The sequence below is a fragment of the Cyprinodon tularosa genome, unplaced genomic scaffold (genome assembly GCF_016077235.1).
Source record: "Cyprinodon tularosa strain WSP-4 unplaced genomic scaffold, ASM1607723v1 ctg1246, whole genome shotgun sequence".
NCBI classification, from domain to species: Eukaryota; Metazoa; Chordata; class Actinopteri; order Cyprinodontiformes; family Cyprinodontidae; genus Cyprinodon; species Cyprinodon tularosa.
The window spans coordinates 5,993-25,231 of NW_024038055.1; the positions used below are offsets into that span (position 1 = coordinate 5,993).

The window sequence follows — 19,239 nt, forward strand, 5'->3', positions numbered from 1 at the left end:
AATAAAAGTCTTTTTCCTGAAATCCTTTTATTTCTAAAACACCAACAGATGTTAGTGTTTTAGCAATAAAACCTTCTCTGTCTTTATCAAAATGTCTGTCAAACATAATGAAGTTCAGATAAAGTGATCAGAGGGGAAAATTGATCTAAATCTTATATTTTATCTTCTTCCCAACAGGAGCTCAGAAATCAAACAGTTCTTAAAGTTCTGGTGTCATCCATAAAAATAAAAAATAAAAGAACCAATTCGCCTTCATTTGATTTCTATCAATGATGATGTTAATCATTGACGTTACTGTAAGTAATACTTTGTCCTTCTATGTCTTGATTCCCTAAAATAAAACAAACAAAAAATGCTTTAAGATCAGCGATATTAACCTTTGACACGTAACAGAGGATAGATGACCAAGGTTCCTCTAACCTTCAGATTTCCTCTGAAAGCATCGTCTCCTCAGCAGAACCAGCAGCAGAACCACAAGAATCATCTTTGAAAGTAACGGGAGAAGGTAGGAAGGAAAGTAGCAGAGAGATGAAGAAGATGTTGTAGAAGGAGGAGAAGTTGGAGGATCAGGAGTTGATGGTTTCTCTGAAGTAAAGATATTTATCAAATAATTACTAATAATGTTTTTTAAACTAATATGAAACATTGTTTTCATGGATCTGACCTTCAACAGAGATCCAGCTGGATGGAGACTCTCCATGACCACTGATGTTACACCTGTAGAGGCCTTCTTCAGAGCTGGTCACATGGTGGAGGGTCATGTGACCTTTGGGCTCAGTCCTGATGAGGGAGCCATCTTTATAGAAAGTAGCTGGGAGGTTGGAGGGAGTGGTCTTTGTTAGACAGCTCAGAGTGACGTCATCTCCCTCCATCACAGGGAGGACAGGACTCTGCAGGATCACTGATCCACCTCAACACAGAGACAAACTACAGCATTTCATCCATTTCCACACAGCTTCATCAACACTAACTCCACAGTCTGATCTTACCAGTGACAGTGAGCTGGATGCTGCTGCTGGCTGCTCCCTCTCTGGACGACCAACACCAGTAAACTCCACTGTCTGATGGGAGCAACCAGCTGATCTTACAGGTAGAACCAGCTGGTTTCCCCCATCCATCTCCACACTGAGTCCTGGTTCCTCTGGTTGTGTTCCTCCATACAGTCCATCCAGCAGAGCTGCTGTTCTCCTCACAGCTCAGAGACACAGATTCTCTGGTAAAGAACTGAGATCTGCTGGGACTCACAGTCAGAGCAGCTGCTGAAATGAAAATGTTCTGCTTGTTTCTCTTCTTGTCAAAGATTCAAAGTTTCTAATAAAACCATCAACCTAAAACAGATCCTGTTTGTTTCTCATGGCTGCTTTAAACAGCAGCTTTAAATGATTATCAAACCATCTTCAGGAATTTGGTTTGTGTTAAAAATATATTTTTACCAAGTTATTTTAGAACATTTTTAATCAAACTGTTTCTATGATTAAACTGAACTGATTCTTTGATAGAGTCATTCCTTTTAACACATAAGCACTAAATTAGACATATAACAATTAAGAATGACATTAATTCTAATATTCACACACTACATTCACATTTTTTATTTGTTTGTTTAAAATAGCGTAATTCATTAAAGTACCACAAGGTGATATTTATGGTGAAATTTGTGCTGCATAAATGAAATGAAATGATTTAAATTAGAAAGCAACATCAATATTTCAGCAGCACCTAGATCCTAACCTGGTATCTAGAAGCCACTTTTGAAATATTGTCATTTTCAACTCATGTATGAAACTTTTCAAATGTTAAATGCAACTTTTTAACTTTAACTGACACACGCCAGCTAAAAAGTGGCATTTACTGTTTGCTTTTTTTCAAAGCTGGCAAACCAGATATCACTCTTGTCTTTCACTGTCACTATTTTTTAACAAAATATCCATAGTTTTCAGGGATTAAACCAACCTTTGTTTGTTGTGCAGCGAGTCGCCAAAACCAGACCTGAAAAGGTAAAAAACATGACTGTGAATTATTAGATTGTTTCCATAAATATGTAAATATTTCACTATGGAAAAATGGAAAGTAATCTTAAATTCATCAGCAGATTTCAGATGGATCAACAAATAGTGTTCAGTGGGTTTTACCACCTTAAACAATCAGCCCATCTATAAATGTGTTGTTATTCATTAGACAGATAACCTTTTATACCATGCCAACTTTATTTATAAAGCACTCTGAAACATTCCCAGCTGATAGAAGATGCTGCACATGATTGATTAGCTAATCTACCTAATCTACCACTGCTTCTGATCATTTAAAGAAACCTAACTACAGTCTGAGCTTAAACAATCACATCTATGTTTCCTATGGCGTCATTTCTGTGTGTTTGACTTTGTCCTAAAATAAGAACGAAATGATCTCCTTAGTCCTCCCAGTTCAAGCATTCAGTCCTGTTCTGACATCTTAAACTCAGACAAAGAGAGTTTAATTAAACACAGCTATTATTTTGGGTTCATCTGTTTTTCATTTCATTACTTCTCTAATCAAAGTGCTTTGAAATGCAGGAAGGAGGGGCTGAGTGCAGCCTGCAAACTGCTGCAGGAAAGAACTGAGACAGAGGAGAGAGAGAGCAGAGAGACAGCATGCAGAGAAAGAAAGAGCTAAATACAGAAAAACACTAAATGTGGAAACTGAATTTAACATTTGTTAACAACGGCTGCATTAGATTGGAAATGTACATATTCTGAGTCACATGGTTCTAATTATTCTATCTTTGGGTTTTTTTCAAGTTATGAAGTTTAAATATTTATATTAGCCTGTTTTTTACATGATCTTTAAATAATAAATGTGAATTCCATTTCAACCAATTTTTTAAAGTTACATATTTTGTAACCCTGTCCCTCCAAATAAAAACTGAAAATAGGATTTTAACCTTCCTAAAAGGTTTTAAAATTCTAACCTTTTTGTTATATATTTGTGACAGTCATTAAATCTGCTTTATGACTGGATAATAATAATGAGAAATAACTGTTGTACTTACAGAGGAGCACTCTGACAGATGCTTCCTTCATTGCAGCTCTCAGTGTGTGGACAGTTTATTTCAGTGACTGTAGTAGACAGCAACTAGAACCCCCCCTCTTCCTGTGAGGCTCAAACCTTTTTTAGGTTGAGGAAGTGATTCAGTTAAAAATGAATTGATGAAGATACAATATAAATGTGGCTCATTATTTCATTGAGCTTAAAGCTCTCAGTTCTGTGCAGCTGCTGCTTCTGTTCAAAGTTTTGATGATAGCAGTGGAGGTTCTAGACCAACTTCAACAGGGGGGCCAGGGTGGGGCCCGCCTTTATTCAAGGAGGAACAGAAAAAAAACACGTTAAACAAAAAACAGAAACAGTAGTATATTTTATATATTAAATGAGCAGAGGAATTAAAGAGTCACCCTTATCCTCTGTTTGGCGGTTTCACTTTACTTAAAACACAACGATTATTTCTGGCTCCTCTTTTCCATTAATAGAAAAAAATGTTCAAATAGAGCGTCCCAGAAATGCTAATTTGCACTTTAGAAGCAATAAAAATATTTCACACTCATAAGCAAACAAGATAAAACAATTGTTATGGTTCTCATTAGTTGTTGTTTTCTGTTATCAGTTGTTTTGTTTTTTATTTTCCATAATATTCTAGCATTCTTTAGTTACTCTCTGTTGCCCCCTTGTGATTGTTTTCTGTCCCCTTGGATTCCCTTGCCAGTTCCACCCACTCACTGCTCCTCATTCAGCTCGTTAGTCCATCCTTTGTTTTGTTCTCCTTAAATACTCCACCTCTGCAGTCACTCAGTGCTGGTTCCTTCTCTATGCTGTACTCGTCTACTCACTTCATCTCCCCGTGGCTCCTCAGGCTCATTTTTCCCCTGATGTCTCCATGGTTTTTGGTTTGTTAAACATTTTAGTTAGATTTCTGGATTTGTACCTCTGTTTCCTTGTTCTTCAATTAAACCTGTCAGAACTAATCTCTGCTTCACTCGGCTCTGCATCTGGGTCCTTAAGCAACCTTACCCCCCGCTTGTGACAACAATAAATAATGTAAATATATAAGGCTCAATGAAATGAAATATCTAAGGTGTTTTATGTTCTCAGTTTGTCAATCACTAAAGCCTTTCAACCAATGATTACATTGAGCACATGAAGCATGAGGCATGAGTTTGCAAAGAACAGTATCAGCCTTTTCTCATCCTCTGGTCATTACACAAGGAGATACAGTAGAAGCATATATACAGCATATATAAAGAAGCATATATACAGTTTTTACTTGCCTCCCGATAGTTATTTCTAGATTGATAAGAACATGTAGGTCTACATTTGATAAACTTTCTAATTGGCTGTCGAATGTTTTTTACTGGAGCTTGTGTGATTTTTCCGTCTTCTTCTCTTGCTGTGTTTACCTCATATAACTGTTACCTCAGAGCCCAAAGGAAAGTTTAAAAAATGAGTTCATACTGTTGAAGATCAAATGTGACAAATCAAGAGCGACTCCCCCTTGACGTCACATCCCTGATTACTGAAGCAGCCGACTCCTATTCAACACTCTCTCTTGCCTGCGACTTTGAGGCCTCGGTAAGGGAGACATTTACCTGACTCCACCAGATGGATTTGCTCCGCATATCCATCTGGGAACCTTCCGTTGAAGTAATTTTGGGAAGGGGGGAAAATACTGGTTAGCTGATTGGCCTATGTTGGTGATAGACGGGCCAAATAAACCAATCAGATCAACGAAGCATATGACGTACTAACAGAGCGATGACGAAGAGGAGCAAACTGATAGATCAAACTCTTGCCGAAACCAGTCGGGAGAAGAGCAAAAACATCTTTTCCTCTGAGAAAAGCCTCCAGAGCAGTGTTTTGCTCTTCTTTCAGTGAAGAAATACTCTGTAATTCCGATAAAACTTGCTCGATAGCCACGCTAAGGCTAGTTTCATTGGCTGAAGCCGCCATGTTCTTTAGACTGAACTGTCGCGCTTCTCGTTGCGTCACACCTCAACCTGCCTCAAAGCCAACGCTGATTGGACGTTCGTTTGGTGAACGGCTCCACATTTTCTTTAACGGAGAGTCTCCAGACTGATATGCGAGTGAAACCTTGAAAGCTCGCGAGATCAGGATGGTCTCACGAGGCTAGGGAGACATATGCTGGATTTCAGCTGAGGCTACGTCTGTAGCCACTGTTAAAGAAAAATGATTATTTTTAGTTTTTAATACAGTTAATCTTATGGCATGTGTAAAAGGTATGTTGAACACTCTCATTTTCAACATATTTCTTAATTTTGAACAAGTTTGTGAAGATAACCTTTCCTTGAACCAAATTACTGAATTTAAGTTTGTTCCTGAGAATTTATGGCAGGAAGAGGCCCCGCATTCCACAGCTATTTTGTGAAATCTTATCTTATGTTTTCCTTAGCCAGATGACCTTAGAATTCCTGGAGGCCAGGCCGTAAATTAGGGGAAGTTCTAAGTTTTTCTGAGTGTCCAAGATAGCTCCTGGTTGGAGGAGCAAAAGCCAGCCTTATTTGAATAAATTAAATACAAGAGGATAAAACTTTCTACATAGAAGTAACAAATCAGATTTGCTCTTGCAACTCTCCGAAGATGTCTTTGTACGTCTTTGCTTTCTTTCCTTCTCTCCATTTATGTCAGGTAAATGAATGTATGTCTCCATTGTTCTGCAGTTTCTGGTGTAGGTTTGTGCATTGTCTTACTTCTAAGTTTATGCATTGTCTTATATTGGATTAAACTCTGTAATTCTGTGACGTCCACACGCATTGCTGGTTTTCCTTGTGGCCACACGAAGCTCGCCGGGAGGGCTGGGGACCAGAGGAAGAGAGACAGCCAAACTTTTTCCAAGTTAACTATTTTAGAATAATTTCTTCCTTAACATTTGGGGGCTCGTGCCGGTTCTGGAGTCTCGGCGGGCGGCTGTTTGGTCCTGATTGATCCGTTTCGGTTTGACGCTTCGGTGTGGTAAGACAGTATTTGATTATTTTTTAGTTGTCTGAAGCGCCGTGTGGTTGGACCGGGGCTGATTTGCTGTGTGCGGCCTCACAGAGTTCAGAAGCTGCAGAGGTAGATAGAATCCCTCCTAAAAGAGTCAGTTGTTTAAAGATTTGAATCAATACACATTACAGGGAACTTTGGCTAGTTCAAACAGAGCCTTTACGTTAACTCTGATTTTAAGCTGGGTTTCTTATTTATATTCTTTACCCTGATAATCCATGCCTGTGCCTCAATAAAAGAATTTCGGGTGTCTGTGTATTAATTAGCAGGGGCTTGTATCAGCCTGGAGATTATGGCTCATCTCCAGTAGACTTATAATTAATTATTTGGGTTAATTGGACCGAGTTGTATCACTCATGGAAAAAGGACTAATAGCAGGTTGGATCTAGCCTGACGTAGTCCTACTCAATTCTAGTCAGAATATGAGTCTGATACTGCTCCATAGAGCTGTGATTATGGGGCGTGTTTCGAACGAACCAGGAAAAAAAATGCCTCTGCACTCAATTGGATAGAAGAGCAACGGAGTGCGTGACGTATGTTAAGCGAGGCATAGTTGTTGTCCACAAAAATCAAAGCGTGCAGTTTCACGCCTAGAATAAGAAGATGAGCCTTGATCGCGTTTCTCTGTTCCTCTTTTAAAATAAATTTGCTGTCGATATCTTCTAGAACAGACCTAATAGCAGAATCTACTCACCTCAACTCTCCAGCGGCAGCCATTATTGTTGTCACCCAAGCGCGCTTTGGTCACGTGGTTGATTACGTTACTCTTGATCATCTGTCCATCATCGTATAAAGCCCGCCCGGACAATTTGATTGGATCGCCTGACAGTGGGCGATAATACTCGCGCTACTATGGAGCAGAGCCAGACCGAACTTCCCGAACTCAAACCTTGTGGGCGGGACTAAGTTCGGACTGGCACCCAGGCTAGGTTGGATCACCTTTCTCTGGCATTCTGAATCGAGTTGCTAGTAGTATAAAGGACTGAGAATAATTAATTTAGCAGGTTGAATCACCTTAAAGGACTGATAGCAGGTTGAATCACCTTAAAGGACTGAGAAGTTGAAATGACAATAAAAGGGTTTTGTAAAAGTGAAGTTGGAAAATTAAAAGATGTGTCATACATTCTTTTAGCCGGCGCCTGACATTTTCTTTTCTTTTCTGTCTTTTCTTGACTGAACTACGACGTTGTCTGTGTTTCTGTGTTTTGTACGTTTCTTTGTGTTTGTGTGCATGCTTGGCTGCGGGTTGATCTATTGCTGTGTGTCTGTCTTCCGCTGTTATATGTTCCACCACGCGCTGCTGTCTATTTTTCTGTCTGTGTCTGAATTGTGCTGAGATTGTGCAGAAGTGATTTGTGTTTCACTACGTGTTATGTGTTTGTCTTGTGATTTTTGTGTTGGTGGATGGTTAAAGAGATTGTGTTATGAAATATTGTCAAATGTTTTTGCTGGATGTTATATTATTAACTTTCTGTTAAAATGTGCTTCTGTGGGACAGAGGTTTCTCCATTTTGGTTACAAGTTTTGTTTCACAGCAGGGGGACTGATTGACCCCCCCATTTGCATTTTGGGAGTGCTTCAGTTCTGTTAGCACTGACATTTCCAGCTCACTCTTTCAGGATTCTTGGATTTTGATGTGAATTTCTTTTAGAACTGTGTTTTGTGTTGAAATGAAAAGTACAAAATAACAGATTTACAGATGTTTTTACTTTCTCAGCGGAGAAATGTGTGGCATCAGTTCCAGGCTGGAGCACTGGAATGATCCAATTGTTTTTTTATAATATTGTAACATTGACAATCACGTCCATTTCTAGGTTTCCTGACACAGGATGGAACACCCTCACTGTGTGGAACAAGAGAAGAAAAACGAGAACATATGGATGTTTTTCTCCTTGACAGTGTTTTCTACACTGTTAATGTAGGACATGTTGAAACACTAATGAATGACTTTGTTTCTTATAGGACGATCTTCGTGTGCAGCCCATTTTGCATATTACATGACCACATGAACGGTTTTTGGGTTTTCCTACAGGGGGTCTAGGTAGCCATTTAATAACAGTGGGCTATCATGAAATACGGTTGTGTGTATAATATGGAGTTTTTAAAACAGGTTCTCTCAAAACTGAACAATATTAGAACTATTGGATAATTATGTTTTTTTTTTCAACCATGGTGTTATAATAATTGTGTTTCAGACTTTCACAGGACGAATTTTGGTTTGAAATCTGGGGTAACATCCTGCATCTTTCTTACAATGGGGTGTTGATGAGTCTGCTTGAGTGTGAATGAGAGTGAATGTGTAGGCAGATGGCCTTTGATGGGTTTTAGGAAGCGCTATGTAAATATGACGTCACTTTAGTGAGTAGCTGTGTGATATTTTTCTTATTTTAAACCATTTAGGGACAGTAAAGGTTTTGTTTCATAAATATACTTTTATTACTGCTTTACGGACAATTTTAAGGTAAAGACGATTACATATTTTGGTGTCACAATCTGGTTGAAGCTGAATCATCTGCTTGTGCAGTGGAATTAATATGAAACGAGAATTCAGCCTTGGCTTAAAGCAGATAAATGTAGTTATTAGGAAACTGTGTTATCCACTTTGACTAACAAACTAACCTAAATTCTAACTAAATTAACTTGGTTTATATTTCATATGGGTAACTGATTGGACATGTTGAAATTTTAGCATAATGGGGGAAAGTTCTTCTATTTTTGTTTTCCACCTCTAAATTGTTTTTCTTTTGGAAATAAGAAAACACAGGGGGATGTTATAAAGATAAGATATTACAGATGGAACTTTGAAATTTACATAATCTCAGTCTAGTTTGAATACTAGATGGAAGATTGGAGAAATGGTGGAACATCTTATAATATTTTGGTTTTTCAGCAAATTATTATATAACAGTGACATAGATTCCAAATTGTTTTCAAAATGATAATTTTATTATATCAACAGGGGGAGAAGGAGAAGTAGACCCTAATTCCTGGTACATTTTTGGATATGGTTAATGATAAATTAGTTAATCAATAATTTTGATTTTTTTTCATTCAACAATAGTGAATTATGGATTTCTTTAATGTAGAGTCATATGGCCTTCCTGCTTTACTACAATATGGTGTATGTGATATAAAAGCTTCTACTAAATTAGATTTGATCATCTAAAATTGAACGGTTTCAAATAACATCTATGCCATGTTTATTTACATTTAAAATTGTTGATAGATTTCTGCATCACTGCTGACTTTGATTATATACAGTTGGGTGTAAATTCTTAATTTCGACGAAAATTTTGGTTAAAACTGCTATGAAATTCAAATAAAATGTAAATAAAGTGGTGATGGGTGTCTATAGAGCTTACTGAGCTAATCACACCAAGTTCTGTGTTGATTTCATAAATTTAATCAAACATTAAATTCTTTGATTGAGGTGTGCAGATTGTAACAGCATCTGGGACACCATGTTTGAATTACATCCAACTGTGTTACATGAGGCTAAAGTGAGTGGTGATAGCGGATTTCATCTCAATGAGTTGTATAGGATTTTTATTGTATTCTATGACAGAACATTTGTTCTGTTATAGAAACAGGGGGACATGAATGGAATTGATCTAATAAGCAAATTTTTAGTTTGGATCTCTCTTTACTTTTTGGAAAAAGAGGTTATTGAAGTTAAATCAAAATACATTAAATGTTTTACGGTGTATTAGCAGCATTAAATATGAGCTAACTATTTGGATATGAAATAAGTAAAATTTCTAAATTGAATATACTAAACTAAATATTACCTATCAAATAATTTACATAAAACAGTGTTTCTTAAACTAAGGAAGGTGATCGTTGGATTGTTGCATCTCTATTCATATGATTTAAAATAAGTTGTTTAACTAAGACATCCAGGAAGGTCTAAACTAAAGATTTACATCATGTAATAAATTTAGCTGTATCGAATCTCTCTCCAAAACTGAAAAGGCATTGATAATTGATAAACAATATAAAAAGGGTAATACATTATTCAATTAAATATTTTATAAATAGGTTTTCAAAAGAATAAATGGATCAAAGGTAAAAAAATGGTTGAAATTTTTGGGATTTAAAACTATGATTGGAATAAAGTAGGTCATTTTTGATATTTAGTGACAAGGTTAACTTTACTCGTGTAAAATAGGCTGATCATTCTTTAAGGTTTTAAAAAATAGAAAATATGATGATAGAAATTAAATTGGTCTAAATTGGAGATTTACAAATTAACAATTATGGAACTGCTTCTAAAATACAGTTAAGTTTTGGGTTCAACATGATAGGAAACATTTATTTCTCATGTAGGCCTTATATAAAAAGAGTGTCAAAGGATTGATAAAATACTCTAAATTTATAAAATAAATAATCTAAAGGAGCAGATTTATAATACAAAAGGAAGACAGCAAAGCTGTCATAAAGTGTTGAATCAATCATTAACCAATCAACAGGGTTCTCTCCATATGAGCTCCAGACAGGACAGATGTTTCCAGGACCTGCTACCCGCATTCCAGGATGGAAAGGGGAGCTTGCATATTTATCTCATAAAGATTTCTTCAATGAGTTACAGGTCCTGGCAGCGGAATTTACAAAATACCAGACGACACAGGAACGTCCAGGCTCGGGACCAGTTCCGGGAATCGACTGGGTGCGCCTGAAGGTCATCAAAAGAAAGTGGTCTGAACCTCGCTTCAACGGACCATACCGAGTCATGGAGAGGACGTCTCATGCTGTCCGTCTGCAAGGGAAAAGGAGACACCTGGTTCCATTGGAGTCAGTGCACAGTAGCTGAGGAGCCACAACGCACGCTACAAGGCATCTGATGGCGCCGCAGATGGCAGTCACGGTGTGTTGGAGAATCTACAGTCTCAACCTGCGGTCGAGGAGTGTCTGCAGGCACATCACAGCGAGGACGAGGATCTGCAGTTCCAGGCAGAAGTGTAGCAGGGATTCCTGCCAAGACCACTTCATTTTCCTGAATTACAAGGCTTAAAAGGCCCGGACAGGCACAATAATCCTGTTCCGGTGTCCTTTATTGAGAAAAGGAGATTGCACCCTCTCCTTAAACTCACTGTTATATTGGCACAATACTCCAATTTTCAGTGAGCAATGGACACTCAGGAGGAAACCTGAGGTTTACAACCCAGGAGGAACACGGGAAGGATCAGGCTGCAAGATCATCATTAACTTATCTTCTCTTAAAGAACATTCGTTTCTTTTTGCGCGTATTTTTGGATTGTTTCCTGACGAAGAATTCATATTCATTTTTGGAGGACTATCGAAGGAGCATAGAGATGAACTCTAAGTTCTTATTATTGAATCGTGTGGAAAAAAAGAAAAAAAAAAGTGTATTTTGTAATTTTTATGTGTTTATGATTCATTTTCTTTTTGATGTTGTTATTGTTTTGTATTGACAAATTGTAATTTTTGTGGCGAGTAATGTCTTTTAAGTTTCCTGGGCATTTTTTAGTAATTTCGAGATATCTTACTCTGGTTTTCTAATTTTATACTTGAGCTGATATTTCTATTGTGTTTTTTCTTCTATTGAGATAACTGAGTTTTATGATTTTTCATGTTTGATAAGTGAAATGGATTTTTAGTTTTTACTGGTTAAAGTTTTGTGGTTCATCAGGTGAGTATTGAATTGTTGGATAGCGCAGGATACATTTGATAAGTTCAGATAATGGAGTTCAGCTTCAGACACATGACCTGGCAGTGTAGCTAGGAGGTGCTGTTTAAAAAGGGGACTGTTATATAATTAGGCTAATGTTTTAGTTTTTTAGTATACTAAATAGTTTTTTTGGTTCCTCTATTAAAGGCTTAATCAATTTATTTGTGAGGTCTGTGTGTCTCAGACCTCAAAAGAGGGACTGTTAAAGAAAAATGATTATTTTTAGTTTTTAATACAGTTAATCTTATGGCATGTGTAAAAGGTATGTTAAACACTCTCATTTTCAACATATTTCTTAATTTTGAACAAGTTTGTGAAGATAACCTTTCCTTGAACCAAATTACTGAATTTAAGTTTGTTCCTGAGAATTTATGGCAGGAAGAGGCCCCGCATTCCACAGCTATTTTGTGAAATCTTATCTTATGTTTTCCTTAGCCAGATGACCTTAGAATTCCTGGAGGCCAGGCCGTAAATTAGGGGAAGTTCTAAGTTTTTCTGAGTGTCCAAGATAGCTCCTGGTTGGAGGAGCAAAAGCCAGCCTTATTTGAATAAATTAAATACAAGAGGATAAAACTTTCTACACAGAAGTAACAAATCAGATTTGCTCTTGCAACTCTCCAAAGATGTCTTTGTACGTCTTTGCTTTCTTTCCTTCTCTCCATTTATGTCAGGTAAATGAATGTATGTCTCTGTTTCTGGTGTTAGTTTGTGCATTGTCTTACTTCTAAGTTTATGCATTGTCTTATATTGGATTAAACTCTGTAATTCTGTGACGTCCACACGCATTGCTGGTTTTCCTTGTGGCCACACGCAGCTCGCCAGGAGGGCCGGGGACCAGAGGAAGAGAGACAGCCAAACCTTTTCCAAGTTAACTATTTTAGAATAATTTCTTCCTTAACACCACCAAATCCCCTCTGGAGAAGAGTCTCTGTTTACAGGTTGACTCAGACTGCCTAGAGTTCAGAAAGATTTGAATTCTTGATTTTTCTGCCTTTCAAACCAAGTTGAACGCATAGTTTTATGAACCTGCCTGCTGAAGCAGGTGAGATAACTACCTAATTCTGGCTGGCCCACATTGCAGCCCAATTCCTGCTTTCAGGAGCGGCTAGAAGCCGCTGACCTTTTTCTATACTGGCTCTGCCACTGCCATGAACTGTGAAACTGCCGCACCATGACCCATTGGTTCAGCTGCTGATGGGAGCCTGTCAAAGCTGTCTGCTTTAAAGGTATCTGGGGACGCCCATACTAAGGCTCCTGTAAGTGATTGAATGAAGCCCTGCAGATCTGACTCTGTTGTTTACATCAGAATATTTCAGGTCTGTTGGATGAAAGGACTGAATTTCCGGAGTCAAATCCAGCAAGACTTCCTTCTTTTTGAAGTCGGACTGAACAGGACCAAGCGAACTGATGCTCCTCCCTGCTAAGAACAGATAAAGATCATCCAGCAGCTCCACTAAATGTCAACACAGTGTTATAGAGCACTAATCTATAAAAGCTTCAGCTAACTGCTTCATGGACAAATGTTAAATTAATTTTTTTCAGATGAACGACACAAATAAGAAAAACATTTATCTCCTCAGAAATTATTTATTTATTGCAGGATCCTCCATATATTTTCTGAGTAGCTTTGACCCATTTCTGACATTTTCATTCGACTATATTTCATGTCAGTGAACATAATGCCAATATTTCAAGCTGTATGCAAAATAGTCACATAGGAGTCCTTTGAATCTTTTTCAGTTCTTCTTGAAGAAAATCAACTTCACACTTTGACCAACCAGTGTGTTGATGACACAGGTTACATCTGCCTAAAATGACCCTTTATTGGCTGGTTAATAACAGCTGATTGGTATAAAAACACTCAACATGAATCTAGTTTAGAAAACATCCTATAATGTTTCAATAGAGGACGTCACTTTCTGAAATAATCTGAGCTCTTTGAATAAAAGTCTTTTTCCTGAAATCCTTTTATTTCTAAAACACCAACAGATTTTAGTGTTTTAGCAATAAAACCTTCTCTGTCTTTATCAAAATGTCTGTCAAACATAATGAAGTTCAGATAAAGTGATCAGAGGGGAAAATTGATCTAAATCTTATATTTTATCTTCTTCCCAACAGGAGCTCAGAAATCAAACAGTTCTTAAAGTTCTGGTTCCTGTCATCCATAAAAATAAAAAATAAAAGAACCAATTCGCCTTCATTTGATTTCTATCAATGATGATGTTATTTGTTGACGTTACTGTAAGTAATACTTTGTCCTTCTATGTCTTGATTCCCTAAAATAAAACAAACAAACAAAAAAGGCTTTAAGATCAGTGATATTAACCTTTGACACGTAACAGAGGATAGATGACCAAGGTTCCTCTAACCTTCAGATTTCCTCTGAAAGCATCGTCTCCTCAGCAGAACCAGCAGCAGAACCACAAGAACCATCTTTGAAAGTAACGGGAGAAGGTAGGAAGGAAAGTGGCAGAGAGATGGAGAAGATGTTGTAGATGGAGGAGAAGTTGGAGGATCAGGAGTTGATGGTTTCTCTGAAGTAAAGATATTTATCAAATAATTACTAATAATGTTTTTTAAACTAATATGAAACATTGTTTTCATGGATCTGACCTTCAACAGAGATCCAGCTGGATGGAGACTCTCCATGACCACTGATGTTACACCTGTAGAGGCCTTCATCAGAGCTGGTCACATGGTGGAGGGTCATGTGACCTTTGGGCTCAGTCCTGATGAGGGAGCCATCTTTATAGAAAGTAGCTGGGAGGTTGGAGGGAGTGGTCTTTGTTAGACAGCTCAGAGTGACGTCATCTCCCTCCATCACAGGAAGGACAGGACTCTGCAGGATCACTGATCCACCTCAACACAGAGACAAACTACAGCATTTCATCCATTTCCACACAGCTTCATCAACACTAACTCCACAGTCTGATCTTACCAGTGACAGTGAGCTGGATGCTGCTGCTGGCTGCTCCCTCTCTGGACGACCAACACCAGTAAACTCCACTGTCATCTGGGTACAGGTAGCTGATCTTACAGGTAGAACCAGCTGGTTCCCCCCATCCATCTCCACACTGAGTCCTGGTTTCTGTGGTTGTGTTCCTCCATACAGTCCATCCAGCAGAGCTGCTGTTCTCCTCACAGCTCAGAGACACAGATTCTCTGGAAAAGAACTGAGATCTGCTGGGACTCACAGTCAGAGCTGCTGCTGGAATGAAAAAGTTCTGCTTGTTTCTCTTCTTGTCAAAGATTCAAAGTTTCTAATAAAACCATCAACCTAAAACAGATCCTGTTTGTTTCTCATGGCTGCTTTAAACAGCAGCTTTAAATGATCATCAAACCATCTTCAGGAATTAGTTTTGTGTTAAAAATATATTTTTACCAAGTTGTTTTAGAACATTTTTAATCAAACTGTTTCTATGATTGAACTGAACTGATTCTTTGATAGTGTCATTCCTTTTAACACATAAGCACTAAATTAGACATATAACAATTAAGAACGACATTAATTCTAATATTTACACACTACATTCACATTTTTTATTTGTTTGTTTAAAATAGTGTAATTCATTAAAGTCCCACAAGGTGAGATTTATGGTGAAATTTGTGCTGCATAAATGAAATGAAATGATTTAAATTAGAAAGCAACATCAATATTTCAGCAGCACCTAGATCCTAACCTGGTATCTAGAAGCCACTTTTAAAATATTGTCATTTTCAACTCATGTATGAAACTTTTCAAATGTTAAATGCAACTTTTTAACTTTAACTGACACATGCCAGCTAAAAAGTGGCATTTACTGTTTTTCCAAAGCTGGTAAACCAGATATCACTCTTGTCTTTCACTGTCACTATTTTTAACAACATCCATAGTTTTCAGGGATTAAACCAACCTTTGTTTGTTGTGCAGCGAGTCACCAAAACCAGACCTGAAAAGGTAAAAAACATGACTGTGAATTATTAGATTATTTCCATCAATATGTAAATATTTCACTATGAAAAAATGTAAAGTAATCCCAAAAAATCTTAAATTCATCAGCAGATTTCAGATGGATCAACAAATAGTGTTCAGTGGGTTTTACCACCTTAAACAATCAGCCCATCTATAAATGTGTTGTTATTCATTAGACAGATAACCTTTTATACCATGCCAACTTTATTTATAAAGCACTCTGAAACATTCCCAGCTGATAGAAGATGCTGCACATGATTGATTAGCTAATCTACCTAATCTACCACTGCTTCTGATCATTTAAAGAAACCTAACTACAGTCTGAGCTTAAAGAATCACATCTATGTTTCCTATGGCATCATTTCTGTGTGTTTGACTTTGTCCTAAAATAAGAACGAAATGATCTCCTTAGTCCTCCCAGTTCAAGCATTCAGTCCTGTTCTGACATCTTAAACTCAGGCAAAGAGAGTTTAATTAAACACAGCTATTATTTTGGGTTCATCTGTTTTTCACTTCATTACTTCTCTAATCAAAGTGCTTTGAAATGCAGGAAGGAGGGGCTGAGTGCAGCCTGCAAACTGCTGCAGGAAAGAACTGAGACAGAGGAGAGAGAGAGCAGAGAGACAGCATGCAGAGAAAGAAAGAGCTAAATACAGAAAAACACTAAATGTGGAAACTGAATTCAACATTTGTTAACAACGGCTGCATTAGATTGGAAATGTACATATTCTGAGATACATGGCTCTAATTATTCTCTGACTGTTTTTTTCTTTCAAGTTATGAAGTTTAAATATTTATATTAGCCTGTTTTTAACATGATCTTTAAATAATAAATGTGAATTCCATTTCATCCAATTTTTTGAAGTTACATATTTTGTAACCCTGCCCCTCCAAATAAAAACTGAAAATAGGATTTAAACCTTCCTAAAAGTTTTTTTTTAATTATTGCCTTTTTATGTGATATTTGTGACAGTAAATAAATTTGCTTTATGACTGGTTTATATTCTAATTTAATTAGGACCTTCTACATTGAAATCTCTTTACACTAGAGCCACATTCACTCAACCATAGTGAAAAACAAAAACACTCATACAACAAAAAAAGTCAAGTTTGATGCAAAACAGTAATAATGAGCCATAAAACAAGTGTAATGTAGCTGTCAAATAAAAAAAATGGTTTTAGTACATCTTTGTGTTTGAGACAAACACACAATAATAGCAGAGACATAACATTTTTATCAAACAAGGCTTTATACCTGCTCACATTGTTTGCTTTTGATTAAATATAAAGTAAAAGAAGGATTTAAATATACAAGAATCAACCTGCTCAGATTGACGCAAAAAACTCTGCATACATCCCATGAAATATTAAAGGGGAACGCCGTTTTTTTTACATTGGGTCCTTGATTTTCCGTTATTCCATCATGTTCTACTCACCCATATGAGTTTAGTGTCATTTGGAGCCGTTCTGAAGATATTCTGTTAGGTTATATCCAGTAACGTCTTCCTATGGGCAACGACTTGAAGGCACAAACTACTACAGCGACTCGCCTCCATGTTCTGAATGCTGGCGTACCATAAAGAATAAATGATGAACAGATTAGTTTGTGCCTTCAAGTTGTTGCCCATAGGAAGATGTTACTTGGATATAACCTGACAGAATATCTTCAGAACGGCTCAAAATGACACTAAACTCATATGGGTGAGTAGAACATGATGGAATAACGGAAAATAAAGGGGCCAATGTAAAAAAAACTGTGTTCCCCTTTAAGCCTTTTATCATTAAAAAAACCTTTAAGAAACAATGTTTTGTTGCAGGAAACCTTCACAGCTTCCACCATTACTGGATAATAATGAGAAATAACCGTTGTACTTACAGAGGAGCACTCTGACAGATGCTTCCTTCATTGCAGCTCTCAGTGTGTGGACAGTTTACTTCAGTGACTGTAGTAGACAGCAACTAGAACCCCCCCTCTTCCTGTGAGGCTCAAACCTTTTTGGAGGTTGAGGAAGTAATTCAGCTAAAACAAATGAACTGATGAAGCTACAATATAAATGTGGATCATTATTTCATTGAGCTTAAAGTTCTCAGTTCTGTGCAGCTGCTGCTTCTGTTCAAAGTTTTGATGATAGCAGTGGAGGTTCTAGACCGATTTCAAGAGTCACCATTATCCTCTGTTTGGCGGTTTCACTTTACTTGAAACACAAAGATTATTTATGGCACCTCTTTTCCATTAATAGAAAAAAATGTTCAAATAGAGCGTCCCAGAAAATGCTAATTTGCACTTCAGAAGCAAAAATATTTCACACTCAAAAGCAAACAAGATAAAACAATAAATAATGTAAATATATAAGGCTCAATACTCAGTCTGTCGATCACTAAAGCCTTTCAACAAGTGATTACATTGAGCACATGAAGCATGAGGCATGAGTTTGCAAAGTAGAGTATCAGCCTTTTCTCACCTTCTCTCTGTGAGAAAAGGCTTCTCACACTACACACTACAGTTTTAACAGGAAGAAACCTCCAGCAGCACCAGACTTGGTGTGAGCGGCCTTGAGCAGATGGTGACTGGGGGCTCATGGTGTCATAATTCTTGGCACTAGTGCTGGTTTAATTCATCATTCAACACCCCTGTCAGCTCTGCCCCGTCCATCAGATTCACCTGAATGCCCCTGATGGACTGATGCCCCGTCCAAACCAGTTCTCAGACCAGTCACTAGTGCCAGATTATTTGCTGAATTTAGTCCAGGATTGTTACCTTTCTGCCTGTCTGATTCTGACCTGATTCTGCCTCTCAGTCTGCCTGAACCCTGTTGGACCTGTCATAGTGTCATGATTGGTTCTGAATCAAACCCACATGCAGAACACTACCAGGAGACAGATGAAAAGTTTAACAGAGTTTATTAAATGTTTGCACAAAATAAGACTGCGTTCAGGAAACAGGTCCAGGGCTGGATTCTCAGGCGTCTGCAGAGATGACAGTTTGGTTAACCAGGTGGATAGGAAGCGTTGTTTATTTTTCTGATTATTGCAGATTATACCTTGGAGAGTTTCAGGCTTTCTTCTCAGAGGGGGGGGGGAACCGGTTGGGTCCAGAAACTGTTGGTTTGACAGAGTGCTCAGCAGGTGCAGCGTCGTACTTCTTACTGTTGCATCAGACCTTGGATTGAGGGGTTAGCTCTCCTTCCGAGAGCAGCAGGTGGATTCCAAAGTGAGATCTTCAGGTTTGGCTCTCTAGGGCAGGCAGGCAGGTTCAGGTTAAGCTCTCCCAGAGCTTCACACGAGAGACAGGTTTTCCTAGGAGCGACAAGACAAAGGCTGGTTAGAATATGGTTTTCTCTAAGGGACCAAATTTAAAGACAAGGAGGCAAAGGTTCGCTAACCAAACTTAGCTAACACTGCGGCGTCGAAGAAAGGTCTGGCATCTGCTTAAGTAGAGGGTCCTCTAATGGGCTGACGAGCTCCAGGTGTGCTGGTGAGCTCCAGCCCAGAGAACCTACGGCGCACTCTGCTGGGGAAAGGTGGAACAACTCCAGATCCCAACAGTACCCCCCCTCAACGACCGCCT

The 19,239-nt window shown here is 37.9% G+C and overlaps 1 protein-coding gene across 1 annotated transcript; it reads right to left on the minus strand.

The window, feature by feature from the left end:
- Nucleotides 1-212: 212 nt before the first annotated feature.
- Nucleotides 213-18,497, minus strand: LOC119777551 (basement membrane-specific heparan sulfate proteoglycan core protein-like). The gene is made up of 8 exons (XM_038276455.1): nt 18,453-18,497; nt 14,658-14,955; nt 14,333-14,578; nt 1,954-1,989; nt 990-1,259; nt 665-910; nt 421-585; nt 213-331 (listed from the first exon to the last, which is right to left on the minus strand). Exons 1-8 carry the CDS (start codon nt 18,495-18,497, stop codon nt 279-281), a joined length of 1,359 nt encoding a protein of 452 aa, XP_038132383.1. The 3' UTR covers nt 213-278.
- Between the last annotated feature and the right edge of the window lie 742 nt (nt 18,498-19,239).

Bases quoted from the DNA above. Each gene is read 5' to 3' on its own strand.
- LOC119777551 (XM_038276455.1), bottom strand. From the start codon at position 18,497: ATGACAGGTCCAACAGGGTTCAGGCAGACTGAGAGGCAGAATCAG. The intron at 1,260-1,953 runs GTTGGTTTAATC...TTTTCATTTCAG, and splicing joins TCGCTGCACAACAAACAAAG to CAGCTGCTCTGACTGTGAGT. The intron at 911-989 runs GTAAGATCAGAC...CTCTGTGTTGAG, and splicing joins CATCCAGCTCACTGTCACTG to GTGGATCAGTGATCCTGCAG.